Source organism: Scophthalmus maximus, chromosome 19 (genome assembly GCF_022379125.1).
Source record: "Scophthalmus maximus strain ysfricsl-2021 chromosome 19, ASM2237912v1, whole genome shotgun sequence".
Lineage (NCBI taxonomy): Eukaryota > Metazoa > Chordata > Actinopteri > Pleuronectiformes > Scophthalmidae > Scophthalmus > Scophthalmus maximus.
Window position 1 is genome coordinate 8775027 of NC_061533.1, and position 27049 is coordinate 8802075.

Genomic DNA, 27049 nt, shown 5'->3' on the forward strand with positions numbered 1-27049 from the left:
CTCTGTCCTTATCTCTGGTGGGGGGTCTTCTGTGAGCTCTGCTGGGCGAGGTGGGGGCCGGAGCTGCCTTAATTGTGGACACCTGTGGTTAATGATTGCAGCGCTGGACTTTGACAGTATAAAGCAGGCGGAGACCACTCGGCGCTTCACCTCAGCCGACCGTCGCTATGTCGTTCTCTGGAAAGTACCAGCTGGAGACTCAGGAGAACTTTGAGCCTTTCATGAAGGCCATCGGTAAGATTCACATTTCTTGAGTGGAGTTTCACGACTGTAAACTTAGATGCTTGTGTTGTTATTCATTTTGGCTGTATGGTGAAAGTAACATCGACCTCTGGGGATTTTAAACCTTTAATTTTTTACTGAACCAAAAATGGTCCTGACTCTATTTGTAGCTTAAACGTATTTTCTCACTGCAACAACTTTATGGTGTGTTTTCTTAAGCAGTTGCTCTCTGTCTTAGGTCTCCCTGATGACCTCATCCAGAAGGGCAAAGATATCAAGAGCATCTCCGAGATCGAGGAGACTGGCGATAACTTCAAAGTGACGGTCACAACTGGGACAAAGGTCCTTGTCAACATCTTCACCATCGGACAGGAGGCTGAGCTGGAGACCGTCACCGGAGAGAAGGTCAAGGTGAGGCTGGGCGCTGACTTTAGAATTTGCATTAAAAAATAAATGAAGCACATGGCGTACTGGAATCTTGGAAGTGATAAAACTGGCATCTTGCACTGAAGCAGAATTTCCTGAGATGACAACCCTGATTTTGAAATGTCATTTTTTCGCACTTCTTCAAGGCGGTGGTTGAGCGTGAAGGCAACAAGCTGAAGGTCTGCCTGAAGGGAATCGTGTCTGTCACAGAACTGGTGGATGGAAACACAATTGTCAACGTGAGTAGACTAAAGGCAGAAATTGAGCAAATCTGTGTTGCGTCTCGACCAGTATGTATAACATTTTTTTTCTTATCCCCCCTCCCCAGACAATGACTCTTGGTGGCATTGTATACAAGAGGACGAGCAAACGCATGTGAAGGTCTGCAATGGGATAATAAAAAAACTTCAAAAGGCAACACTGTTCAATGGTTTTCTTTTAATAAATGGCTTGAATATTTTAATGGCATGCAGCCAGATAAGTTCGTCAGAATTAGTTCTGTAGCAATGTCTCTTCTCAGTGTTGGGCCACGCTTCTGTACACAGGTCAAACTCAAATGTCTTGCTATATACGATAATTCTGTTTCTAAGATAACATGCCCTTCCTGATAAGGTACAAGGCCATAACTGCAGGTGTTATGGCCATTTAGACACAGATCGTAGTCTAGGGACCCAGACGACGGATCTTCACACCAGAAGTTTGTGACGCGAGGACTTTGGGGGGCATTTAAGAAATGGTGACATTAGTGTTGATTGTATTGCTTGTCACTCATTGGTGCATCTAACTCCTTCTGCTTCAGACATTTGTGTGTCAGCTAGAATTCATTTTCATATTTTTTTTTCCCCGAATCAAAGTTTATTGGAAATGGGTCTCAGTGTTTGCCTTTGGCATTTGTAATTTTTGGGGGCGTAAGAATGCTCATCAAATTTAGCATGTTGGTATTTGGCCCAGGCAAATTCGAAAGCTTCCGCGCACTCGTTCTTTATCACAGCCAGAAGTTCTGTGGACTCTGTACTTTTGTTCCAACTTGGCATGGTCAGAAGTCAAGACTTCAGGGACTGAAGGTCAATTGATTTGAATCTGTGTTTCCTGCCAATATCAGCAGCTCAGATCTGATTACAATTGAGTACAAATGCACTGTGACCAAATAATCTGGACTCTAAAGGTTCAGATTAAACTATGGATTTCTCTCGTTTAAAAGTAAGCATTTGGCTAAAGGTCACTTTCTGGCTGCAAGAGCTCCGCTAACTGATTGTAGAACGAACAACACGTTTCAAAGACCAAATGTAGTTGCATTAGAGTACAAAAGTGAACTCACTGCTCTGCAGTCAGCACCTTGTTTGACACTTGCTATCAATATCAAAGGGAAATCACAACGTAGTAATTGGGTACAGGCTTACGAAACTGTTTGCTCCAATGGATTTGAGGCTGTCTTTTGGTCTTGTACTGTATGTACTGGCAATATTTGCATCAAAGTCAGAAGCTTTGTGATGCATAGTATTAATGAGCTGAGGTAGAGTCTGCAGGTCAACATTATGTCCTACCTTCATCTGCTGCAGGGGTTAAATGATCTGAAGGAAGTTTTGTGTGTTCCTGCCAAGAGTAAACGGAAATCCATGAAATTACTGCAACCTGACGTCTTTTTTATTCTAATGACAATAACCATACTATGCACAAAAAGCATCATCTTATTTCCATGGTCATTTTGAGGAAGTTGAGCCTTCCAAAGCCTCTCAATAGCACCACCATGTGTCCCACCTGGCCAGTGCCGCATTACTTGACGAGCCCATAAAGAAAAAGGGTCATTTTAATTTTAGAATTCTTTCATGTTTTTATTGTTCGATTTTCAATTGTTATGGTTAGTTTGACCTTTTTTCATTAGTTTCCATTTTCCTTTTTAGGGGTTTCAAATTGACATCCTACTCACAATGCCCTCTCTACGGCACTATTTGTAATTTAAATACAAAATCACCCTTTCTGTAACATTTGATTACATTCTGAATATCCCTAACATTACAGTATAAATGTATTGACAATTTCTTTTCAAATTTTAACTTTTTAATGTAGGTTCTGGGCGTTACTTCTCTTCATCCTGCTCACATTATCAACATGCATACTATCTCAATATAAAAGAAAAATGCATATAATGTTTTTTCTAGGAGAAAATATAAGAACCATAAAGAAAGCTGGTTTAAAAATACTTAATGCTTGCTGCATTTCTGTGGTTCCACTGGGTTTGGAGTTTCTACAACACTCAAGTGTTATGTGGCATCTTTTTAATGTAAAGTGTAACTACAAAAATAACCATGTGACTATTATTTTAGACTCTCACACCAACATTCAAAGCAGTTTACAGTAAACGATAGAATTTCTCGAGTCAGATCCAGTGGTTACTTTCTCCGGTGGAAGAGATTCTTGATTCCCTCCTCCATGGAACTGGGTTCATGCATCATGGACATTGGTTTGTTCTTCAGTGCTGCCTCCCTCATACTGTGGTAAACGTACTCGTTCTGCTTGAACATCCTCAGCTCCATCTCCGTCTGCATCCGCATTGCCTGCGAAGGTGTCAGGAAGGAAACATCAGTATTTACAAGTACAGTTGGTGCAATAAGCAGAAGCAATTGCAAGCTTGTGAATGGTCAGATAGCACCAGAAATGTTAACAGATGTCTCACACCAATTTCTCAACATTGCTCAAATTTCACTATAAAAAATGTAGGTTGGTTGAAATGCTGATCACTGTGGAAATAAACCCGTGAACACAACAATTGATGAAGTCAAGTTGATAGTAAACAGTTAACGATTTACACATCCAACATTAAATACTGGGCCCTATCCAATATTCACTTTTCTGCTATTTCCGTTTAGGGCCTCTACCAACTCCTGGGGGAAAATGTCTGGGGTTTTTTTAGATGCTAAATGTTCCGCAGCCAGTCACTGGCCGTGTTCAGTGGGTTTTTAGAGCCACGTCGGAAAAAAGGAAACTGGGTGGTGAGAATGAACGTGGCTAGAAAGCTGCAGATTGCAGGAGATCATTTTCAGGAGGTTCATCACCATGTGCAAACCTTTACACATTGTCCTTTGATGCATTATACAAAAATATTGATCACATTGCGTTTGAAAAATCAGTAATTTCACAGTCACTGAACCGTGTCCTCTTTTTCCTAAGTTTTGTTTTGCCTGCAGTTTTGTATGCAGATTTTGAGATGTTAAGTGTGTTTACCTCCAGGTCCTTGGTGATGGGATGTGTTGGGCCGTGGGTGACCATGAGAATGGCATAGGCCTTGCAGACCATCCCATGTCCAATCTCTATCTGCCCGGCTTGCCAGTGGTTCACTCCTGCTCGCATGGCGGCCATACCGAGAGCAGCATTGTTCGGGTGGTATAACTTCCTGTCAGGGGAAAGAAACTTGATCATTTGTCCATCCATCCAGTTTTTATCATTATGACAGGATAGAATATGATATGCAAGATGCTCACAGGAGACCGCTCGGCATCTTTGTACTCACGTGTATCCTTCCACCATTTTACGGGCGTAGTCTGAAGCATCTTCAAAGAACTGCAGGTAAGCTTTCACCTCGCTCAACGTGCTCCACATCCTCAACAAATAGATGTGAGTGTCAGCCAACACTGGCTCTGTCTTCTCTATGCATCCCTCGCAGATTTTTACCACCTGAAGCAAAAAACAAGGAGGACAATCTTTTCAAAGCCTGGAAGTAGGTTGGAGCATTAATAAGATTAAAATGCCAAAAGAACATTTTGAATTCTGTCGTCGATTTGATGCAATACCTCGTGGTAGTCACCATTTAATCGAGACTTGTCCATCTTCTCCAGCATTTCAAAGCAATAGTCTGTCGCCTCTTTGACCTGCTCCTCTGAAGGCTAAAAGGTCAGAGAGAGAAGAGATTGGTCAAATGATTTTTTTTAATCTTAGGACTTTTGAGACCTTTGCTGATAACAAACAATCCAGCATAAAACAGTTGTTAACTCTAACTTTTTTTATTTCCACTGATATATCCTGGCACACGCTCTTAATAACTTGTGACACACACAAGCACTTGCCAACACATAGACACAAAGAGTGGACTTGTTGCACTGAGGTGTAGCGTTTCACAGGTCAGCATGATGTTAAGCCGTATCATTTAATGTCACGGAATTACTGCCCTTCTGATAATGGGTCATCCATTGACTTATACTCAACTTATTAGATGATAAACATTTAAGCAGCTTGGTATTTTAAATGTAATTATAATGTAACGTAAAATAGATAAAATACATGGTATAAGGTAAAACATTTTTAGTCCAGTTACAGCCTTGAAGTAAAGGAAGCAAAGGAAGTTAATGCCAGTCATCTTTTTCTACCATTTTCTCAAATGCGTGTGCGAATGCCTGCTCATACACACAGTCTAGAAGCTCAAGCCACTGGCTGTTATCTTTGCTTTAAATAGTCACCCTGGCTCTGCTTCTCATGTTTCCTGTCGGTGCTTATCAGCCATGTCAGAACTAATCGTGCTGAGAAGGTTTGGCCCCTTTTTTTTTGCCTTGTGAAAATCAGCATGAAAATCATTCTCTCAGTTGGACATTGAGATGAACACCGTCAAACAGAAAGACTCAGACCTTGACTCCGTCCACCTCCTTTCCCCCCAACTTCAGGTCATCTTTGGTGTGGTTCTTGCAGTGCTCACACGTGCAGTCAAAGAAATATTGTGTTTTGAGCAGTCTTTGTCTCTCCTCTGACTTATTCAAGTAGTCCACGTATGCGATTGTCAGCTCCTGTCCCTCTTCGATCTTGCCCAAAGAGCGCAGCTCAATCCTGAGGGAGGAGAATGCAGTTATATGCAGAAATACACACGGAAACACTTCAAATAGACTGTTCCACCAGGGGGCCACTTTGGCCTCGGAATAAATGGTATTAATGTGGATTTATAAAGGGTTAATTCATTCACTCTTTCATTTACAGTTTTTGATTGATGATGAGACCCTGTTCCATAGTGTGCCTTTCAGTTCCGTCAACCCAGTTGTAGGATTGAAGGGGTGGATGTTACTGAATATCAGACATTATTTCAAACTTAAGCCAAAATTTAGCTCATCAATTCTGTAAATGTCCATTTTTTTCGAAAGTTAGATGTAATTCACATGTTAACTATGAAGTTACAGAATATGTTGAAGCTCTGTAAACTCTTTTCAGTAGATCATATATTTTGCAAATATGCTGAACCAACATTTTAGATAAAGAATCGAATGGAAATATTGTCTTGTCATAGTGTTGCATGACGTTAGAGGTGAACTAATAGATGTGCACGTCATTATTATTGTTATTATTATTATTATTATTAATAATAATAGTATCATCACTAATAATAACAACAACATCATTGTATTTTTTTTTAATTATAAGTATCCGTCTGGTTGTACAACTGTCCTCTCTCTCTCTTCTCTCCTACTGTCTCTCCTCCCACCCTCTTTCTGCCCACCTCTCCTCTCTTCCTCCTCTCTCTCCTCACCCCAACCGGTCAAGACAGATGACCGCCCACAACTGAGTCTGGTTCTGTCAGATATTTCTTCCTGTTAAAAGGGAGTTTTTTCTCTCCACCGTTGCCAAGTTCTTTGCTCATTTTGGGATTTGTTTGGTTTTCCCTGTAATATTGTAATATTGACCTCACTATGTTAAGTGCCTTGAGACAATGTATGTTGTGATATGGCGATATACAAATAAAATTGAATTGAATTGAATTGAATTGAATAGAAATAAAAGCTGTGATAAATGAAAGAATCTATTAATAAACTCTGTGCAATCTGTGTTGGCATTATGGAGAGACACAGTGCAGTCACACGTGGTCACACACAGTGACAAACCAGTAGCATGTGAGTACAGATGAATATGTCGGATTTGACAAATGAGCTCTCAGCAGGTGAAGGAAAAATGTGGGGGGGGGGGGGGGGGGATTTCACACCAGCCTTTTGTTATGGTAATTAAGTGAAATGCAGGTTAGAGCATTCAAGTAGCATGTTGACATGTTCATCGCCCCTGGTTCATACCTGGCATTAACATTCAACTCTGGTGATCGGGATCAGTGAACAGCTCTTAACTACTGGTGTGGACGAACTTAAGATGCATTCAGGATGCATTTGAGATCTGATCACCCTCAGACCACATTCTGGTCTGGGCCACACATGGCCACATTGTTTTAGCTCTGTGAATGACAATGAGTCCCTTGGCCACATTAAAAGAAAATCTAGGGAGTACACACACACACACACACACACACACACACACACACACACTCTAACAATGGATTTGTCTGTCGGACTGGTTGAACCAAACAGAACATTTGGTCTTTGCAAAAAGCTGTTGATCAAAACAATGATGAACAATGAACAGGTGTGAAGTGACATACCTAGGCACATGTTAATCCCAGGTATGAACAGGGCCACCGATGTGAAAACATGGAACCTACAGTACATACTAGGGCACTACTGACAAAGGCTCTAGACGGAGTTGGAGTTATATGTCATTATATATTGATTAAGCATTAAATGCCACACTCTCAATAGTGCTCTCATGAATAACACGTGAAAAGGCCATGGGTTGAGGCAACGCACCTCCGTTGAGAGTGAAACATAGTATTCACAGCTGATTGACTGAAAGACAAACAGGAAGCAGTTTTACACCAAAGGTAACAGACAAACAAACATTCACACACTACACACAAAACTCAACAGCACATGAACGCAATCATATTGCATTTGAAATTTTCAACCAACTTGATAGTCAATTCTAGTTATATATTTGTTTTTCTTTGATGTACTTACTTGCCGTGATTGAGGATTACGGTGCAGTTTGGCCAGCAGTCGTGATTCACGAGACACAAATTTGGGAAAAGACCGACTCCCACTGCCTGAAGGCCCCTTTGGTCACTCACAGTAAAGCCGTTGCACATGATCTGCGTGAAAGAGTGGCACAATTGTGCATATGCATACAATTGTGGAGAAATTGAAAGCAGCCCCTGATTTGGGACACAACTTAAAAGTTTCACACATACAGTACAGTCGCTACACAATGAAGAAACAATAAATACGTATAGATGGGTATAGATGTTTAGACGCACCACTCCAAAAGCATGTGAGATGTCGTCGATTGTGTGCTGTTTGCTGTTTCGGGGCCAGTAGTCCAGGAAGTTGTGGATGTCTACTTTGAACTCCTGCATTTCCTCGTCTTGCATGTCGGCAATGTGATCCTCCAGTTCCTCCAGTGTTGTCAGCTGCATGTCAGACACTATACTCCCTTCCTTGTCAAGTCGCCACATGATGCGAGCCACCAAACTAGACACAAAAGCAATAATGAAGCAGGGAAATCACACACACTTGAGAATAATTTAAAAGACTACTGAAACTTAATGTTAACAGGGTTATGTAAAGTTATGCTATGTTATAAGCATGTACATAACCGTGACACAAAGACAAAACCAGGGCAAGTTAGATATAAACACTAACCACTGGGAGGATTAAAAGTTTTATTGTTCGCGTAATTAAATGTGACTCTGCATTCCTTCCTGTTTTCTTGATCAAATCAAAATTGATATTTTGTACCAAACAACCCACTTCTTTCCTGGTCAGGGTGGATCAAATGGAGAAACCCCCAAACACTGAGACGGAAACTAGCAGAAGTCATTTTTCTTAGTAATGAGGTTCTTTACCTGTGTTTTGTTGGCAAAAACAAAATATATCTAAATTCAAGTACCATAGTGGAATACTTTTTGTTCACTCCCTATTTCCCTTTCCTTTCACTCACCGGATGTTCTCATTTGGTATTTTGCCGTAAGCCTTGATGGCTCCACATTCTTGCTTGTGTTCGGCCCAGCCGGCTCGCTGGCAAGTCCGGTCGCAATAATGAGCAAATTTGCACTGGCCACACCTCTGGAGCTTGTCTTGTCTGCGGAAACAACTGTGGCAAATACGCTCCGCCAGACTGCGAAAAGAGAGAGGCAACATGAAAAGGGCACATACAATAGAGTGGATACAGTAGTGTAATCGACAGTTGTCAAAGGAAGAATTGAATATGTTGGTTTTACCCTATTTTGAGCCAAATGCCCTGTTATAGTACATTATATCCTTTTTTTTATTCATGCTTAGCAGTTTATTGATAATATTTCAGGTGACCATCACAAAATAATCTCAATTTGATGTTCCCATTCATCAGCAAAATAGGTTCAAATGAGCTAGTGAGTGATACTCGAGTTGAGATAATGTTATTATTACACAAGTCGGTGTTAACAGTTGTTGCTATATTAGTCTCCCACATTTTTATGTGGAAGTTTTCAAACAGCCCATGTTACCACTCGCAGTGGTTTTAGTTACAGTTACTTAGAGATATCCCCCTGGGGATGAGCCGTCTCCAATGGGGGGAACAGTTAAACTACATGCACTCGACGAAGTAACACACGGGAGGAATTCGTCACTCGTGTATCAGTAAAATCAGACTCCACATTGTCTTTCACAACAGGACGACGTAAGATATTGTGGGTAAAACGTAACTCTCGAGGAAAAAATGATTGACGAGATAATGTTCAACTGCACATGTATCCTTATCACGACCACGTCCACACTTCACATCACCACAGTACCTGTCGAACACAACGGCCGCAAGACTGGCCTCAGAAAAAATGACATCTCCAGCCCAGAGCTCCTTGGTCGTCTTCAGGCCTCTCCCCTTGCCAGGTGAGTCAAATATCGCCACGTTCTCCATGGTAGCTGCACTGAGTCCTGAGACGCTGGTGAATGGATGGTGAGCTGAGCGGATAAGAGAGAGAGAGAGTGCTCCGGTGGTAGAAAGAGGCTAAATACAGCAGTAGAGTAGCTGAGGAACTCGTGGAGCAATCTGTGCCCTCTGTGTTCTTCAATGACAACTGCGCATTCCCCAGCCAAGGTACTAAAATAGCCGTCCACCTCTCGAACTGTACCAAGAGAGACAGGAAAACGGGTTGGTGGCAATTTGTCCCGTAAGTTCAAAATGAAATGAGAAGGTCTTCAGTGGACAGATCTGTCAATCAGATGAACAACTGTGCTTGAATGGAACACCTCTGAACTCCTTGTCATTCTCTCGTATAGTTTCTTTTGTCCGAAATTTGTGGTCACTCTGTCTGCTTTTCATCCTGTGAACTAACCCCTGCTGTGAATTTGGTAGGTGCCCGGTCCCCCGATGGTTATTTCTGTCCCTCAGTTGTTGCTGTCTGTCAGCAGTGTGTGGTGACGTTGGACAGCTGCGAAACGGAGCTGATCTATCTCTCTGCCTCCACGGTGTTCTAGTGCTTTCTCCAACTTACTACGATATAACTATGATACAACAAAGCCGCATCACAGTTTCTCTCACTAGACATAGTCGGGGGACCAGTATGGGCCAGACACCACATACACACCAAAACTCCGTCATCTATATACAGTATGTGCAAAAACACATCCTCATTTTTTCATCCACACCTTTTCTGCTTGGATTGTCCATGACTGGTCACTGACAGAAATACTCTGCTTACTACTACTATGTCTAAAAACACTAGGTCCCTTTTGCCTCAGGCCCCGCAAATCCCTTGAAACACTCTTGCATACCACTTTGTTTTTATACAATAGTGTCAAGGTTTTTTTTCTCTGCAACGCATTGCATCTGTTTTTTTTTATTTTTGATCATCATTTTTTCTATGTCTGAAATGTACAAAAGGAACATATTCAAGTGACGTTTTATTGTACTAGCAGAGTAGATGTCATGATCTTGTGTTTTCATTTCCTGTTTTATTTTGAATTAGTTCCTTGTGTTGTTTCACTTCCTGTTTTCTTTACTTTGCCAGTGTCTCCTGCCCCTGTGATTGTCTGCACCTGTTCCTAATGTGTCTCACCTGTGTTCTAATTGCCCCGACCTCCTCGTGCGTATTAAGTCTCTGTGCTTCCCTTTGTCAGTGTTGGATCGTCTGTTTTTCTTGTTGTGTGGCCCGGTCTGTTCCTGCCGGTTCCTGCCTGTTGTGTTTTCCCCAGTCTGTCCTGAGACGTCTGTTCCTGTCATCCTCCCCCGGTCTGTGTCTATGCTTTCCCCCCTGGCTCCAGTATTTGGATTATCGTTTTTTGCTACATCTCGTGGACACCCTTGGTTTGACTCTTTTTTTGTTTTATTATTAAATATCCTTTTTTTATCACCTCTGCATTTGGGTCCTGCTTCCTGCTTAATCCTGACAGTATAACTCTCCAATTACAGGACAGATTTCATTCATAGTTCATTTTCGATTTCCAAGGGACCCAGACCAGAATGTCTCCGGAAGCAATTGTGATCTACAACCGGTGAGAGCAACGAATCATGTGACGACTGTTGAGCGACACAGAAAATGTCAACAGACTCGAGCAGAGAGGAGACGCCTGTGGTGATGATTTCACAATGTCTCTTTTTGTGGAAGAAATTCGAAAATATTGGGTCCTTTTAGTCAAATGTTAGTACCAGCCTTGGTTGTTGGTATAAAAGCCTCTGGGTCATGGTATAAATCCCGGCCATTATCAAGATAATCGGTTGTGATTGGACCGGCAAGGTTTCTGCCAGAGGGAAATCACTTCCCAATGGAGGGGATCCATCCGAGTCCGGCGGAGCAAATGAAATGAGCTCCCAGAATTCATCTAGGTCCCAGGCTATCTTGCTGGTTTATGAAATCTGAATGAATTCTCAGAATGAAAAGTCATGGTTCAGTTGAATTAACTAAACAGTTGAATTGTCGAGGATCTAACGAAGCTCGAGATCAACATTTTGAGCATTTATATCTTTTTGATTGCTGCTTGGCACAAGTTTTAAACGGGTCATCCGTGGCAAACGCTCACGCTTCTCCACTGAAACACACACACACATCTAAAATCTAACTTCAGTGAGGGAGTGAGATACAACAATTGATAGCGGTTCGTCATTCACAATTATGTTGACGTCACACATCGACGAAGTCAAGGTGTTTCCCCGAGGTAAAGTCATTGTCAAGAAGCAACTTAATCAGTTTGGCTGCAGACTCCTGGCAGGGATACAGACAGTGACGGATGCCTGTTAACCTCAGAATATCCACCTGCATCGCTGTGTCCATGGGCCCTGAAGGAAACCAGAAAGAAGGAAGGGTTAGGAAATGACTACACATTGCCTTGAGATGGTCTTCATATGTATTTTCAACAACATTTTGTGTGGAAACATTTATGTCCCAAGGTTAAATACAGAGATTCATTCCCTGGTCAAATTAAATAGCGTTTTAGCACAGGCCTCCCGGATGAGCAGTAAAAGTGCTCAGAAGAATGTAAACGTTTGAACATCTACAATTCCTTGACAACTCAGCAAACTTTGTCCGTTGAAGAATACTGTGTGATACAGTCAAAAACTTCACAACAGGCAAGCAAGTGGCTCTTGATGGGAAACTGGTTTTGACAACTGCTTAACTAACAAGGTGGATTTTTTTTCTAATTTCAAATTTTTCTTTTCTAAAGCAGCGGTAGTCGGTCTGTCCTACCTGGTGAATAGCTGAGGACTTTGACATTGGGCTCCTCCTTTGACAACACGCTGAAAACCGCGTGCCTGGCTGCTTTGGCGGTGCAGTACAACACCCAGGACGGTAAGGCGTTCAGTGCTAGTATCGAAGAGACGTTCACCACGCTCCATCGCAGGCCAACTCGGCACGGAAAGACCTGCAGGACGCCGGCTGTCAGCGCCAGAGCTGAGCTCACGTTGAAGGACAGATAGGAGTTCACCGTTTCGATGTCAGTGAAACTCCTGAACTCAGAAATGTCACCCAGGGAGCCTGGGAGCAGAGGGAGAGGGGGTGGGTCAAATTTGACTTCACTCCATCAACGTACAAATTCGTGCTCGAACCAGATTATTTTGTGACACAGAGTCTTCCATTCAAGACTTACCCGCATTGTTGATGAGAAGCACATGGTCAATTTTGTTTTCAGCCTCCTGCCTCACTATCCTCACCGTCTCATTCACCCCTGTTCTCGTGGCCAGGTCGACCGCGACGCAGTGAACCGCCAGCTGCTGTTTGTCAGTGAAGCTGTGCAGCTCTTCCTTCAGCTCCTGCAGCAAAGCCCCGGAGCGAGCCACCAGCAGCAGGACCGAGCCCGGCTCCAGCAAGGGAGACACCTGGAAGGACACAAGACAGTTCTTTCTTTCTGTCTGTCTTTCTCTCGGTCTTTCTTTCCACCAAGTGGATCACTTACCTCATGAGCCAGCGCCCGTCCGAACCCTTTGGAGGCTCCCGTGATGATACAGATCCCCTTGCCCAAAGTCGACATTTTGTCCAATATTTGTGGTTTAAAGAAGGATTACAGCTTAAGTGACGTGAGCGCTTGACAGCTTGTGACAAGGACGAAAGCACTGAACTGCTTTTATAACCCAAGATGTGCAGGCAGAACTAATGTGTTGCATGTGTTGTATTTCACAGTTAATACGAATCACGACCACGGAGAGCAGAAGGGGAAAAACTGGAGATTTAAGAGGCTTCAAGAAACTATTTTAACTGATACAACTGAGAGAGAGTGTGCATGTGCGCGCGCGTGTGTGTGATCAGATCTGAGTGAATCCAATTGTTATTATAAGAAAATAGGCTAAAGGTTTCTAAGGGGACGGTGCATGAAACTCTAAAGCACTCTGCAGAAAGTAGGGGGGGTTTTTTGTATGAAAATCAAAATCGGGTAGAAGCAAAAGCGACCACACCATCAGTAGATCAGTTCCTGAAGCTGAAGTATTGTTAACGCCTGGGGTCTATTAAGAAAATTTAACATTTCATAGTGGATGACTGGAAAAAGGATTTTTTTTTTATCAGAAGGGTGTTCTGTAAGGGAGAGAGAACAATACCACATTGTTTCAAACCAACATGGTGGTGGAAAGATTCAAGTCAGGCGGTGTTTTGCTGACTCAAGTCCGACAAGTACCGTGACCAAGTAGAGGTACCGCTCCATTCCTGAGAGACACACTATCACCACTGGTTTGCACCTTTGTGGAGAATGATTTGCATTAAAGCTTGATAATACCCCCGAACACATCTCAAAGCTTCGCAAGAACTACAAGAAGACCGTGACCGTCACGTTCTTTTCCTCCACATTCATGTGATCTCAGTCCCACAAAACATTTATGTTAGTACTCGTGTACTGAGACGGCGTATTCATACATCTGGGTGAATAGTGGAATAGTTTTTATGAACAGTAATTTGATGCTGACAATATTCAACTCAAACAGCTTGTGGGGGAGAAAATGATCCATGAACTGCACACAATGTGGAGTTTGTAGATAAAAAAGGAATCTTCCAAAAAATGTGACATTTTCAATGACTCGTGGACTAAAACGATAAACTTTAAAAAGGCATTAGCAAACATTCCTTGAATATTATTTCAAGATAATGCATGAACAAAATGCATGAAGATAGAATAGATAAAGATGACAAATATATCATGTGAGTCTATTCTATTCTCCACAGTCCTAAGGCACCAAAACTCAGATTACCCAAGAGTGCGTCATGGATTTATCGGCTTCCATGTGCACATCTGGGTCTTGTTGGAGACATTTTATTGACCTTTTAATATCTCACCATTTTATGCTATTATGTTCAAGGTTAGGTTCATGTTATTTCAGGTCAGAACATTGAAACCTCAGCTAAACTTTTAAATATACAACAATCACATGGAGCAATAACTGTCAATGTGCTCACGGACAAGTCACAATTGTTTCAAGCCTTCAAAAACATGAACACTTCTTCAGTCCAGTTGCCCTTGATTCAACGTCCTTGTGGGTATATTGCAATGGTTGGGGTTTTTTTGAATGCCTGTATGCTGTGTGTGTCTTCTCTTGTGTTAATTCAAATAGAAGGGAGAACTGAAAGTGCTGAGGAAGACATCATTGCACCCCACAGTGGCCAAAGGGAGTCAGAGAATCCCAGAGAGCGATGTGGGCCAGACCCCATGTCCACCCGCAAGGACTGGCAGACTTGTGAGGGGGTTCAGGGCTGTCCCACTGTGAAATCACCATGGGCTTGAGGGCTCTCTTGCAGAAATTTCTGACCCCTTCATGAATAGTTTCCATTATTCAGCTATTCTACTAACTTTGCCTACATTTTAAAGCGTTGTGACATGGTTATGCAAACGCAACAGCAGTGTAACATTAAACAAACAACCATGGAAGGAGAAACCAGCCTTGACGTTGATGTCAGTATAAACACCCTGTGCTGTTTTTTTCCTAAATTTACTGAGACACTATACTAACAAGGATTGAAGATGTTATATAAAATGTTGTATATAAACACATGAAATCTCCATGAATTCAAGAATATCCTACAACACATTTTGTTTATTAATCAACCATTTCTTATAATCTTTGCCCAAGGATCCCATTTTGCCAAAAGATAAATAAAAGCAAATTGATTATTCAACAATTACCTCTCGTCCTCTCTGAAAGGCACGAGCCTGGAACACGGTGATATCAGGCACCTGGGCTGTGAGGAAAGTAAACAACGTAAATTCAAACATTTCAAACTTGCCAATTTGCCAACGTCAGGGTGACGCAACATACTGTCCAGTTCCTGTTCGTACCATTTGACCACTTACTTCAATCACTTACCAACTGATGTCAAGTCTTTGAGTCTTTCCCCACTGCTGGGTCCCAGCAAAAAGACACCGCTGCCCTCTCATGGACAAACAAGCACATCGTACCGAAAAGGGCCTTTTTCTTTTGGGATTTGCAAATTTAGCTTTATAAAGATTGCATTTGCCGGCAAATGACATTATTCTGTATTTTTGCAGGATAATACAGTACAACAATATCATTTTATTCTACTCATTGTTTGTTTTACTGAGTTTTAGTCTTTCTTTGAACTCTGCCTCGGGTTTTCCTCATTGCAAATAGGCGAGACAGCATTTTCCTGGGATTCCTCGTTCATGTTTTTAATAATTGTTTTTTTCTTTTAAGCCCTGCATCGTATGTTTGATCTTGAGTAAATGTCTGTCTGTGTATGTGTGTGTGTGTGTGTGTGTGTGTGTGTGTGTGTGTGTGTGAGTGTGTGTATCGGAGGGAGGGAGGTTCTTTTTTTTAAGTCTGATTGATTGATTGAACAATACACTACCCTACATTGTTTTAGAAAACATTAACATCCTCTTTAAATTAAAAACTACTGTTCTTCTGGCCATCCATCCATCCATCCATCCATCCATCCATCCATCATTCCAGGGGACAGTATGTGACTCCATAGGCTTTTCCCAAAGGGAGACCACTGGACGAATGCCAAAAGGGGGCGTTCGCATCATGTCGCCGGAGGGGCGGGGCCAGAGGTGTGTGTGTGTGTGTGTGTGTGTGTGTGTGCGTGTGCGTGTGTGTGTGTGTCTCTCAGCTGATGCGCGTATCAACCGACCGACTCCATCATCAGCATCCGACGCTGACAGCGGTCGAAGACGCAGCAGCATCCCCCAACCCACCCCACCCCCCGATACATCACCGACCCGCGGGGGAACATCGGGGGCAGGGTGATCCACGACGTTACCGCCGCGTGACATGACCGTTTTACCGAAGCTGCCATCTTACGAAGAAGAACCGCCGCGCTGCAGAACAGTGAGTAGCCCTTCGACGATGGACCGCCGGGATGCTACAATCGGTAAATCAGAGCCACCGCATGATTCGCCGTCAATGTCAGTGACGCCTGTGCCTCTTCTTTTTTTTTGGGGGGGGGGGGGGGGGGGGGGGTTCACGTGTATTCGTTTCATTATTCCATGCAGCGAGGGGTCGTGCGTTATTTTATTTTATTTTTTTATTTTCCCTATTTATTTATTATAATTTTTTTTTGTTACTGTCACTGGGCCTTAGCGAGTACTTGTTTGGGAGCGCGGAGGATTGGGGGCTTGATGCGGATGCTGCTAAAGCCGCCCCTGCCGCCCAGGGATGCAGAGAGGAGGGGGGGGGTCGTGAGGGGAGGGAGATGAGGCAGAGCAGTGGATAGATGGGCAGTGTATTTTACTACTACTACTATTCATCCGAGAGGAAGTAAACCGCCTGTAAAAATGGGCCGAGGAGGGGAGGTGCAAGGGCATGACTGCGTATCCATCCATCCCTCCGTCCACCAGACCGGGCTGGTGTGTGACTGTGAGCTCTTGATGATGTGAACGGGATGTAGTCGATGTGCTGCAGATCACAGCCACACAAACACAATTGCACAGACAGCACACAGGCGTTCGTATCATGCATAGGCTATGTGAGAGTGTGTGTGTGTGTGAGTTGCCAGTTTATTAGGTACACCCGGGTGAAACTGTAATGCAGGTTCTGATTCGACACCCCTGCCTTCACGGTGGTCGCATGTTCTGTTTTAGCCGGTGATTCAACTACGCGGAGGCGAATCTGCAGTTTGTGGTGATGTTGAATTGCATTGCATGACATTACCTGTACATGCATGATACATATATACATTGTATTGCATTAGAGGTGCTTCTCCGAGTGTCTTTGACAGCAGACATGCAAACCAAAGTGAAAGATGTGTGCAAATGACATAAGTCCCGAGCAGCAGTCGGACGGAGATGCAGTGGTTGTATGCTTAGCATCCTAAACCCTCTAGAGCAGCGGACGGCTAATGATGCAATAAAGTTCAACAGCAAGGCAAACTGCAGCCTCTGAAGCACAGTACAGTACAGCCAGTGTCCGGTTTATCAGGCACAGCAGGCTAAAAATCAAACAACACACAAGTCCAAAGCCGTATCCCAGCTGATAGTTAGCTTGTGGTTACTGGCATGAACATAAATGAGTCTATGAATATCAGGAGACACAACGTTAATAGTAAGGGCGGTTTTATCACTAAGTTCCATAAAATGCGAAAACTATGTGGCAAATTGGCATTTTGGTTTTGATTGTGATGCGAAGGCCCAAACTTGATTCCTCCAAAATGACCATTGAGTTAAATTAACAAAAAACTAGTATAGAATTATTATAACCTTCCAGAAGCTAAGACTTACAGCAAAGCTGTTGTATTATACTGCATTAAAATTAGGCCAGGTCTACCTGATAAACTGGAGAGAGGATGCATTACCTGGACCCTGAAACCTCATGCTATCAGCAGCCATGCAATGAATGCTTTGATTTCTTTTGGGTTTGAAATGTTGAGATGTTTATGATGTTGTATATATTGACTCTGATTTTAGGCCACAGTTTACTGTATTTTTGTGTTGGTTTCATGGAATCTCAAATTTGAAGAGAATTTGCTTATGAACCAGATTTTTAACGATGTCCATTAGAGAAAGGAACACGTTCATTTCTGTTTGGGGTCTCAGAGACAACAATTTTCTTATGTGCTCTGTGAATAGAGTTTACACAGCACTAACCTTTCGAAATCCCAAATAAGTCTACTTGGATTTCTGTCATACACCAAGAGTTTAGTAGCTCTGAGGCCTACTTGACCCTAAACATACAATATTAAATGTTATGTCACATAACTTAACATATAGTATAAAACTTTATTTGTATATAAGGTAGTCCAGACTTTATTGATCTGAACGTTTTCATTTGTATTATGGTGGGAGGACCACGCTGCCCCTGTATTTGGGCTGGGATCTGTTCTGCATTAACTATAATTGTATAACTCGGCATTATGCAATTACAATATTGTATAACTCCTTTCGTTTTTCTGTGTTCCTCTAGTGTGTGTGCCCCCACTACCTGCATTAGGTTGTGATGACCCACACTACTTCCAAATGTTTCTGTGACCCTCCTCAATCCTGACTCCTAACCTCTAATCCCTGACCTTTGACCCCACTATGGGCAGTGTTGGCAGTGGGGTGGCAGGAGAGCAGGAATTTGCCATGAAGTCTGTGGGCACAAGGACCACCCTTCCCCGGGCCCCTCCTCTCTCTCGCCGTTGCCCTGCTGACCGCAGCTGCAGCGCAGAACGCCTACCCCGCCCCCCAGCGACTATATCAGATGGGACGGCTTCTAGTGATGAACGAGGGAGTGTTAGTATCGGGACTGGGACCTGTACAGGGACTGACCGGCCCACCGAAACAGCCTCCTCCACCAACACTGAATGTACAATGGCAGCTCCGTCCAACAACAACCAGTTGGAGTGCGGTAATGGATCAGGCAGGAGAGAGAGGGAGTGGGAGAGGGAGAGGGAGAGGCAGCGCGAGAGGGGGAGAGACAGGGACCGGGACCGAGACTGGGACCGGGAGAGGTTAGAGAGAGAGCGAGAGAGGGAGAGGAACCGGGAGAGGGAGCGAGAACGAGTGGAGAGGGAGAGGCTGGAGCGAGAGAGGGAGCGGGAGAGGGAGAGGGCCCGAGAGAGGGAACGAGAGAGAATTGAGCGGGAGAAGATAGAAAGGGAGCGGGAGCGAGAGAGGGAGAGGGAACGGGAACGGGAACGGGAGAGGCTGGAGAACGAGAGGTCGGAGAGAGAAAGAGAGAGGGAAATGCAGGCTGCAGGTCTAGATGCTTGTGGGAACATTGTGGGCCGGGGACCAAATGAGAAGAGCAGCGTTGGCATGACCCAACACCATCACAGAGAGATGGCAGCCGCCAGAGCCGACAGCGAGAACCACCCAGCCAGCCACAACCCTCCAAACCACAACCCACCCAAGATACTGCCTGTGTCAGGAAAACTGGAGCAGGTACTTCAAGATGTGGGAATGTGGTTCCCAACCTGGGGTTTGACATCCTACAAATGGGGTTTCAATGGATTCTAAGGGGTCACAAGATGATTATGTGGGTGGGAGATAGTGAAAAATGAATCAGTTTGTTTTTTTATAACATTTTTACTTTAGTCTTTAAAAACTAGAATGTGAGAAAGGAAACTCACTTTTAAGTTGAACTACTCATAGATATGCAACCTGCTACAAGTCATGGCCCAAATAAAAGGAATGAATAAAGCAACCAATGACAGATCATGGATATGTGAGAGTTGTACTAAGACAAAATTAAAAATAAAAAAAGATTCAAGCCATCTGCCACATACCTGTTTGCAAGGATAAATGTGCCTGGAAATATAATTCTTGATGCTAAAGCAATTCCAAAAATATCATAACATGTGCATTGCATGTCCTATTTTGTACTGTTTTATGCTTAACACATCACAATGCTCAATTTTATCACAGAAACAAATATTACAGTGTATTATATATATTTCTTTTACCGTCTTTCCTTCCATCCATCTATTTCGCAGGCGATGCAGAAGAACTCAGGCCTTGTCCGTCCCTCTGCCTTCAAGCCTGTGGTTCCCAAGAGCTTCCACTCCATGCAGAACCTGGTGGGCCAGGCCGGAGGCGCTGGGGGCGAGGGCAAGACTGAGGCGAGGGGCGAAGGTTTCAGTGAGAGCAGAGGAGGCAGGAGAGGCAGGGACGGAGGAGGAGAATCAGGGGAGGTCCCAGAGGCCCTGCTCCTGGACCAGGACAGCCCAGTGAGGGTCAGCAGAAGTGAGGGCGTGGGAAACGGTAATGAAGTGGTTCAGGGAGGGATGTCCGATTCAGGTAGAAACTCCCTGACCAGCCTACCCACCTACACGGGCTCGGGGTCTGGTTGCGGGCCCCCAGCCGTCCTGGGGCCTCTCAGTGCTTCCACCAGCCACATCAATAGGTTGGGCATGGCTGGTGCGGCCGCAGGCCTGGACAAGCTGGAGAAACCTGGCTATCAGGTACGGTCATCGTCCATACCTGCTTCACTCTGGTGATTGATGCACGTCGCTGTAATCATCTGTAACATATCGGGATGTGCTTCCTTCCTCTAGAACGGGCTCAGCACCTCGGACAGTGGCCGGTCCTCCTCGGGCAAGAGCTCCTCATCCTATCAGAGGCTGAGCCACCTGAGCGATGCCCCAGCTCCTCTACGCCCGTCCCCGTCCTCTGATGACATCATCCAGGACCTCGAGGACCGTTTGTGGGAGAAAGAGCAAGAGGTCAGACACCAATGATTAAATGTCTGATTTGCTGTTGTTTTGCACTTACATTAGGGGGCCACTCTCTTAAAAAGAAGGAGAGTATTTTGAAAACCTTTCAAGGGTAAATTCACCCAAATGTAATGCCAAGCAGGTGAAGGGAGTTTCATTTGTTGTGCCCAAAATCACAGTGTGATTGAGAGATAGACCTCACTGTCACCTGTTTTCATAGTAACAATTCTTAGGTATGAAGTAATTCCAATAGAAACTCTCCAATGAGAAGTCTTTCAATTATTCTTACTTTTCTCATCAGATTTTTTTTCAAATGTAATCAATCAATAATTCAGCACCTCTTAAACAAATCAATTGCAAGGGGGGAAAAAAAATAGAAAGGAAAGGAAGAAAAGTGAGTCTGTATAACTAGATACCATGAAGTGTCTGTGTCTGAAATTACCTTTTAATATCTCCAAAGTGTGTTGTTCCTGGATGATAAATGTACTCTAAGCAACCTGCAATGAATGTACAGAAGTCTGAGAGCTGCACGTTGTAATCACTTTTTTCAGCTTTCAAACTGTTGATGTAAAACACAGCAGTGATGTTGGATGACTAAAACCTTGCAGAGCACGATTTCTAATTACATACTAATTCTGAGGATTACAAAATGTATGGCCTTTGTACAGTTTGCTAGTTATTCCTGCCACACTGTATCATGGGTAGTATTTGTAGCTGCCTATTACACAAGGCCTATTACTGAAAGGTCCCACGTTTTGTCAGTCAAGTTGGATTTCTTCTACTTTTTCCATTCAAATGTCTCCTACTTTTTCTACCAGGTGCAGCATATGCGCAGGAACCTGGACCAAAGTGAGGCAGCGATCATTCAGGTGTTTGAGGAGAAGCAACGTGTCTGGGAGCGACAGATGGATGAGTTGCGACAGAACTATGCTTCACGTCTGCAACAGGTGACCTCACTACATATTTTTGAATCCAACAAAACAACATCAAGATTAAATGTATTTTTCTTAACGGCATTTTGAGTCCAAAATGTAAAACCCTGGATGGAGTTCATGAATGTGAAAATCCAAATCTCATACAATGATACAGAGCAATTTTGGGGTTGCATAGACAAGATAGGTGAGGAGGAAAAAGTAGAAAGGAAAGTTTGATTTCATTCTTACATTCAGTTTTAAAGTCAAAGACATCGCAAGTTAATGATTCTGCCGCTCGAGCGACATTCTCTGACATGCTGACTAAACAACAAGGCCCAAAAAAGTGGTTGTGATATTTTTGTATTTCATATTATTGTAGTTGCTCGTTCAGAATGAGAATCTGAATGGTGTTTATTGCCAAGTAGGTTTACACGTACTTGGAATTTGCTTTGTTGTCTTGGTGCATAAAAACACAAATTTAAAAAAAGTACTGTAAGTACAAGGAGATAGATAGATAGATAGATAGATAGATAGATAGATAGATAGATAGATAGATAGATAGATAGATAGATATGGTAGGTGGAGGCTTTGAAAGGTTATTATTGGGTGGAGGCTTTGAAAGGTTATTATTGGGTGATGCAGTTAAAATGCAGCATCATCTGAAAGGTATTTGGACTAAATCTGCCCCAGACAGTCAAAACTTAATGGGTTTTAGAATCTCATGACATGGCTGTACAAAAAGTTCCGCTTATGGATGGACATGTTTGTATTTTTGCAGGTTACGCGACGTGCTCACCGCTCCCAGACGGCCTTGCAGGCCCAGATCACCCGTCTGTCCCAGGACAAGAGGAGGCTTCAGGAGGAGATGGCAGCTCTGTTGGCCCAGAGAGAGGAGCTGGAGAGGAAGTGTCTGGACTACAGGAAGGAGCAGGCGGACATCTTACCTCGCCTGGAGGAGACTAAGTGGGAGGTGAGATATGTGTACAGGAGTTATCGCGCTTGACTAGTTCAGTGGAAATGTTTTCAGGGTTGCATCATGGTCTGGGCAGAGGAGCCCCAGTATGCAGTGCAAAAGGAACCCCAAAAAAGCTACCACTAACCCATGCACTCATTTCTCAGGTGTGTCAGAAGGCAGGGGAGATCTCACTGCTGAAACAGCAGCTGAGGGAGAGTCAGGCTGAGGTGACCCAGCGAGCTGGGGAGATGGTGGCCCTGAGGGGGCAGCTGAAGGAGCTCAATGCCCAGCTTAGGGAGCGGGAGGAGGCCATGCTGGGACTGAAGGACTCCTACAGCACCAAGAGCCAGGAGCTGGAGAAGTGTGAGGTAGAGCTGAGGAGGACACTGTCAGAGGTAAGTTTACACGTAGTCAGGTTCTGCATCAGACTTTTGAATTGGTATCACAACATAAACATATGACTTCATGGTATCCCACACCTCAGTATGCAAAGCACATTAAATCAGTTTTACGTCTCTTATAAAATCATGTCGCTTTAAAGTTGAAAATATGATGGTAATTTGTGCTGAAGAGTTTTACGTACCAGCCCAGCTTTGGAAAACATAAGTTCCAGTATGATTGATTACACTCAAGGTTCACTCGTCGCAATATTAAAATAGGCAAATTTCTCTGCATTTCTTTTTAGAGAGACTGTCAGTTTTTAGTTATATTTCATGAGCAATAAGGTCACCGTCAGTGATTGTTATGTAAAATTTGGCTTTGGGCAAATAATATATTTACTGTATGCATGCTTTTAACTTCTATTTTATAAAAATAAAATAGAAAATCTAGCTGCAGGGACTGGTTGACTTACAAAAAGACCAATGCTTTGTTGATTACTGTCCAAATCAGTCAAAATATAAATTGTAGCGAGTGAGATTGCAGAACTGGGATGCTTACCACTTAATCTAGATTTTTTTATCATTTAATCCTGGAAATCCTTATAAGAGATTTCAAAAAACTTGGTGAGGGGACGAGGACAAATTGGGGATTGGGCATGGGCAACATTATATATGACAGCTGCAACCGTTTTTTTCCCCTTTGTAATGTAAGAGCTCGTAAGCAGCTTGGCCATTTCATTACTAAAGAGGCATTTTATTATTTAAGAGTTTAAGACCACTGTCTATCTATAAATGGAGAAGTCTCTGTCTGTCTGTTTGTCTGAATTTCAATGTTCTCGACAAGCGCTTTTCTGATCAACTTTAAGCTTCATGCGTGTATTGCTGAGGACTAAAGGAGATTTATTGCACTTTTCTTTTGAATTGGGACATAACCCTTTTTTAATAATGTCACTGATTACATCATCAAAGGTTCCTGCACTTCTGAACTGAATATGATTTTCTATGAGTTTCTTCTTAACCTATATAATCTATACCTGTTCCTTTCCTCAGGTGTCCCTCCTCAGAGAAAAGCTGGGTGTATTTGAGGCAGAGGTGCTTAGTTTAAAGCGGGCTCTGAGTGAAGTGAGCAGAGGAGCAGAAGTTGTTGTGAGCCCTAACCTTGCTGCTGCAGGACTTTTGCCACCATGGGGAGTCGTCCACTGCCCACGTAACCCCGCTGAGCCCTCGACCAACTCTCTCACCCCGACCTCGGACACCCTGCTGAGTCTTCAGAGTGATGAAGCCAAAGCCCAAAGGCAGGAGGCTCAGAGACAGGAAAGGCAGCAACGTGAAGAAGCTCAATGGCGCGATGCGCAGCAGCGGCAAGATGCCCACATGCAGCAGGACATTCAAATGCGTCAGGATGGCCAAATTCGTCCCGAGGCCCAACTTCGTCAGGAGGCCCACCTCCGCCATGAAGCCCAAATTCGACAAGAGGCACATCTACGGCAAGAAGTGCAGCTGCGTCAGGAGGCTCAGCTCCGTCAGGAGGTCCAGCTGCGTCAGGAGGCCCAGCTTCGCCATGAGGCCCAAATGCGCCAGGACGCCCAGCTACGTCATGAGGCCCAACTCTGCCAGGAGGTGCAACTGCGTCAGGATGCCCACCAGACACAGCGGGGCCAGGAGGGTCACTGGGATGAAGCAGGGGAGCTGCGCAGGCAGCTGGAGCAGCTGCAGGCCGCGTTGCGCCTGGAGCGGCAGCAACGGGAACGGCAGGCCCTCAACTTTGACCAGGAGCGGCACACTTGGCAGGACGAGAAGGAGCGGGTTTTGAAATACCAGGCTCAGCTGCAGCTCAGCTATGTGGAGACGCTGCAGAAGAACCAAGCGTTGGAAAAACGCATGAGCCAGTTTGGTGCCAAACCAACCACAACCTCCTCCACCACCACTAGTACAATTACCACCACCACCTCCCCCACCTCCTCAAATTCTCCACCTCCACCACCAATCATCTTACCTCTGTCCCCTCAGCCCACACCCACTATTTCTGCCCCCATTGCCCTCACCCTCTCCCCACCTTGTGAAGACCAGAAGGGCCCTCCCTCTCTCCACCAGCTTGCCCCTCCCTGGGCAGGACCCTCACGCCTGGAGAGGATAGAGTCCACTGAGATATAGAGACAGCTCTATGAAATGGTTACAAATTACTCAGTTCGACAGACACAGCGACAAGGCCTCTCCCACAAAACCACTGCAGCATACAGTAGAAAATAATTTCAGTCTACAATCGAATAAATCAGTTCAGTCTGACATACTTTTCCATGTGACAACAACAACAACAACAAGACTGACTGTAAAATCCAGCATTATCTGCAACAAGCAGATCGTCTGAGCAGGAAATTGAATTACATTCAATCTGTCACAGATTTTTTCAAATTCCAAAGCAGCCTTTTTCGCACTAGTTGCACACAATTCCATCCTGCATAAACAGTGTCCATGAAAAGTGTGCCATACTGATGGATGGCAGAAATAAAACATCTCAAATGACAATGTTAAACAGCACTGATACAGGGGTCATCTAGTGCCCAATGCTAGAAAAAGGACCAAGACAATCAGGGATATTGTCAGAAATGATCAACAAGAATATAACGCGCTATTTATTCATTGTAAGTCTGTGTCACTGGTAATGTATAAGTAGAATTAGTGGTCAGAGTGTGTGATGTTAACTTGCATTTTTGGCCAGAGAGCGCCTTACTCCATTCTGTCCAGCATGTATAAGAGAATGAATAACGCTGGGAATAGATGAAAAGAAAAAAATCAAGAATATGATTATTATTTTCAGTGCTTTAATAATGATATCAGCAAACCAGTTACACATCATTACACATGGACTATCTCGTTTACATCCCAGCAGACGTTGACATTTAGGGTCACACAGACTGATTCTTGATTCATTCTGAAGTCGTTTTCATGCACTGGGTCCGACATGCATGACCCAATTCAAACACATCATTGAGACCAACAGAGTTTATATTTTGTACAAATTGAATTAAATGGATATGTTTAGCAGATAATCAACCCCCAGAGAGCCGTGGTTCGCCTTCACTGCAGGTCGCCTGCTGTGACTAGAAACGAACGCTGGAGGTCACTAGAGAGCCTTTGCAGCGCTCCCAACTCCATTGAACTGCTGAGGTGAATGTGAATGGAAGCACACGATTTGAATTTTACTATTATGATAATTGTGTCGTTCACTTTGTGCATTCGCCGCCAAGAAGTCGGAGAAAGCGCTCGGTATCCCCAAAGTAAAAAAAAAAAAAAAACATTTTATAGAATGTATGATATACTAGAAAGAAATAATTATAATAGGTATAGATTGTAAATGTGTGTATGAGAGAGAGAGAGTGTGCGCAAGCAGGTGTGTGCATGTGTGTTTACATATGAAAAGCTTCAGCGTATGAGATTGAGGACAGAGGGACTGGTGGCAATACAGCAAGTGGAGGTAAATTAAGAGCTAAGGGATTTTCTTTTATCTACAGGAAAATGTACATCAACGCTTGACATGAGAGCAGCGACACTGAAATTTCAAACTGAGCGTGCTGTATATCCTGGAAAACTCAACTTTCTTCTGTATAGTTCATTTTAGAGCAGGTGAGAAGGAAGTTATTTTAAAAAAAAATCTGAAAAGTGGGGCGTCTGCCTTTTAAAGGGAGCATTCAGGCTAACTGCACTATGTAGTGTCCGACACACAATTAATGATGTACGGTAGACTCAGATTTGAATATCATGGCTTTTATATGTGTTGTTTATGCCAGCATACAAAGATGTTGCTCAAGAATATTAACTTATCTCTAAGGTATTACATAGTATTATCATCTTTATTACTGTTATTATATTATGGTGATCTGACAGAGAAAAATATGTGCCATTTGAGCTTTCCTTTGAGTGTTTTTTTAACTGTGTAGATAGCCTATTGGCCTACCATGATGGTGCAATGATAGCAACCCTGTCCAAAATAAATGATGTTCCTTTTGATGTAGGTGATAAATGTAGTTACAGTAATGCATTGTTGAAAGAACAAAATGCTACAGATTTTATACATATTTCAATTTTATTGTTTGCATTTATGTTAGTTGTACTGTTCTGGCTTGATTAAAACCACCCCTTTGTTAAAATTCAGCAGAAATAATAAAGATATGTGAATAATTCAGCATTTGTCATTGAACAAATTCTTTTTTATTTGTGGTTAAGATTCGACTGGAGTTTTAAGATTTTTCGCTGG

At 43.4% G+C, this 27049-nt stretch overlaps 4 protein-coding genes across 5 annotated transcripts; 2 read left to right on the plus strand and 2 right to left on the minus strand.

The window, feature by feature from the left end:
* Positions 1-1066, plus strand: LOC118314363 (fatty acid-binding protein, liver-type). The gene is made up of 4 exons (XM_035640764.2): positions 1-234; positions 461-633; positions 795-887; positions 977-1066. The coding sequence occupies exons 1-4, from the start codon at positions 168-170 to the stop codon at positions 1025-1027; spliced, it is 384 nt and encodes a 127-aa protein (XP_035496657.1). The 5' UTR covers positions 1-167; the 3' UTR covers positions 1028-1066.
* A 1843-nt stretch (positions 1067-2909) lies between these two features.
* smyd1b (SET and MYND domain containing 1b) lies at positions 2910-9565 on the minus strand. Of its 2 annotated transcripts, XM_035640758.2 has the most exons (10): positions 9272-9565; positions 8440-8616; positions 7757-7970; positions 7461-7591; positions 7251-7289; positions 5265-5460; positions 4437-4529; positions 4157-4320; positions 3871-4039; positions 2910-3203 (listed from the first exon to the last, which is right to left on the minus strand). In XM_035640758.2, the coding sequence occupies exons 1-10, from the start codon at positions 9391-9393 to the stop codon at positions 3039-3041; spliced, it is 1470 nt and encodes a 489-aa protein (XP_035496651.1). In that variant the 5' UTR covers positions 9394-9565; the 3' UTR covers positions 2910-3038. The 2 variants fall into 2 exon arrangements, with proteins under 2 accessions (XP_035496651.1, XP_035496652.1); XM_035640759.2 differs by lacking the exon at positions 7251-7289.
* Positions 9566-10339: 774 nt separating this feature from the next.
* sprb (sepiapterin reductase b) lies at positions 10340-13037 on the minus strand. The gene is made up of 4 exons (XM_035640760.2): positions 12867-13037; positions 12561-12789; positions 12161-12448; positions 10340-11751 (listed from the first exon to the last, which is right to left on the minus strand). The coding sequence occupies exons 1-4, from the start codon at positions 12939-12941 to the stop codon at positions 11597-11599; spliced, it is 747 nt and encodes a 248-aa protein (XP_035496653.2). The 5' UTR covers positions 12942-13037; the 3' UTR covers positions 10340-11596.
* A 2981-nt stretch (positions 13038-16018) lies between these two features.
* lzts3b (leucine zipper, putative tumor suppressor family member 3b) lies at positions 16019-26977 on the plus strand. The gene is made up of 8 exons (XM_035640474.2): positions 16019-16285; positions 18313-19274; positions 19826-20293; positions 20387-20554; positions 21364-21492; positions 22238-22429; positions 22579-22809; positions 23845-26977. Exons 2-8 carry the CDS (start codon positions 18429-18431, stop codon positions 24946-24948), a joined length of 3138 nt encoding a protein of 1045 aa, XP_035496367.1. The 5' UTR covers positions 16019-16285; positions 18313-18428; the 3' UTR covers positions 24949-26977.
* The last annotated feature ends 72 nt before the right edge of the window (positions 26978-27049 follow it).

Excerpts from the sequence above, each read along its gene's own strand:
- LOC118314363 (XM_035640764.2), top strand. The coding sequence starts at position 168 with ATGTCGTTCTCTGGAAAGTACCAGCTGGAGACTCAGGAGAACTTTGAG. Across the intron at positions 634-794 it reads TCACCGGAGAGAAGGTCAAG|GCGGTGGTTGAGCGTGAAGG; the intron begins GTGAGGCTGGGC and ends CACTTCTTCAAG. Across the intron at positions 888-976 it reads ATGGAAACACAATTGTCAAC|ACAATGACTCTTGGTGGCAT; the intron begins GTGAGTAGACTA and ends CCCCCTCCCCAG.
- smyd1b (XM_035640758.2), bottom strand. The coding sequence starts at position 9,393 with ATGGAGAACGTGGCGATATTTGACTCACCTGGCAAGGGGAGAGGCCTG. Across the intron at positions 7,290-7,460 it reads GTAATCCTCAATCACGGCAA|TCAATCAGCTGTGAATACTA; the intron begins GTAAGTACATCA and ends TTTGTCTTTCAG. Across the intron at positions 4,530-5,264 it reads AGGAGGTGGACGGAGTCAAG|CCTTCAGAGGAGCAGGTCAA; the intron begins GTCTGAGTCTTT and ends CTGACCTTTTAG.
- sprb (XM_035640760.2), bottom strand. The coding sequence starts at position 12,941 with ATGTCGACTTTGGGCAAGGGGATCTGTATCATCACGGGAGCCTCCAAA. Across the intron at positions 12,449-12,560 it reads GCTTCTCATCAACAATGCGG|GCTCCCTGGGTGACATTTCT; the intron begins GTAAGTCTTGAA and ends CTCTGCTCCCAG. Across the intron at positions 11,752-12,160 it reads AGTCCTCAGCTATTCACCAG|GGCCCATGGACACAGCGATG; the intron begins GTAGGACAGACC and ends GGTTTCCTTCAG.
- lzts3b (XM_035640474.2), top strand. The coding sequence starts at position 18,429 with ATGGGCAGTGTTGGCAGTGGGGTGGCAGGAGAGCAGGAATTTGCCATG. Across the intron at positions 20,294-20,386 it reads TGGAGAAACCTGGCTATCAG|AACGGGCTCAGCACCTCGGA; the intron begins GTACGGTCATCG and ends TCCTTCCTCTAG. Across the intron at positions 22,810-23,844 it reads TGAGGAGGACACTGTCAGAG|GTGTCCCTCCTCAGAGAAAA; the intron begins GTAAGTTTACAC and ends TCCTTTCCTCAG.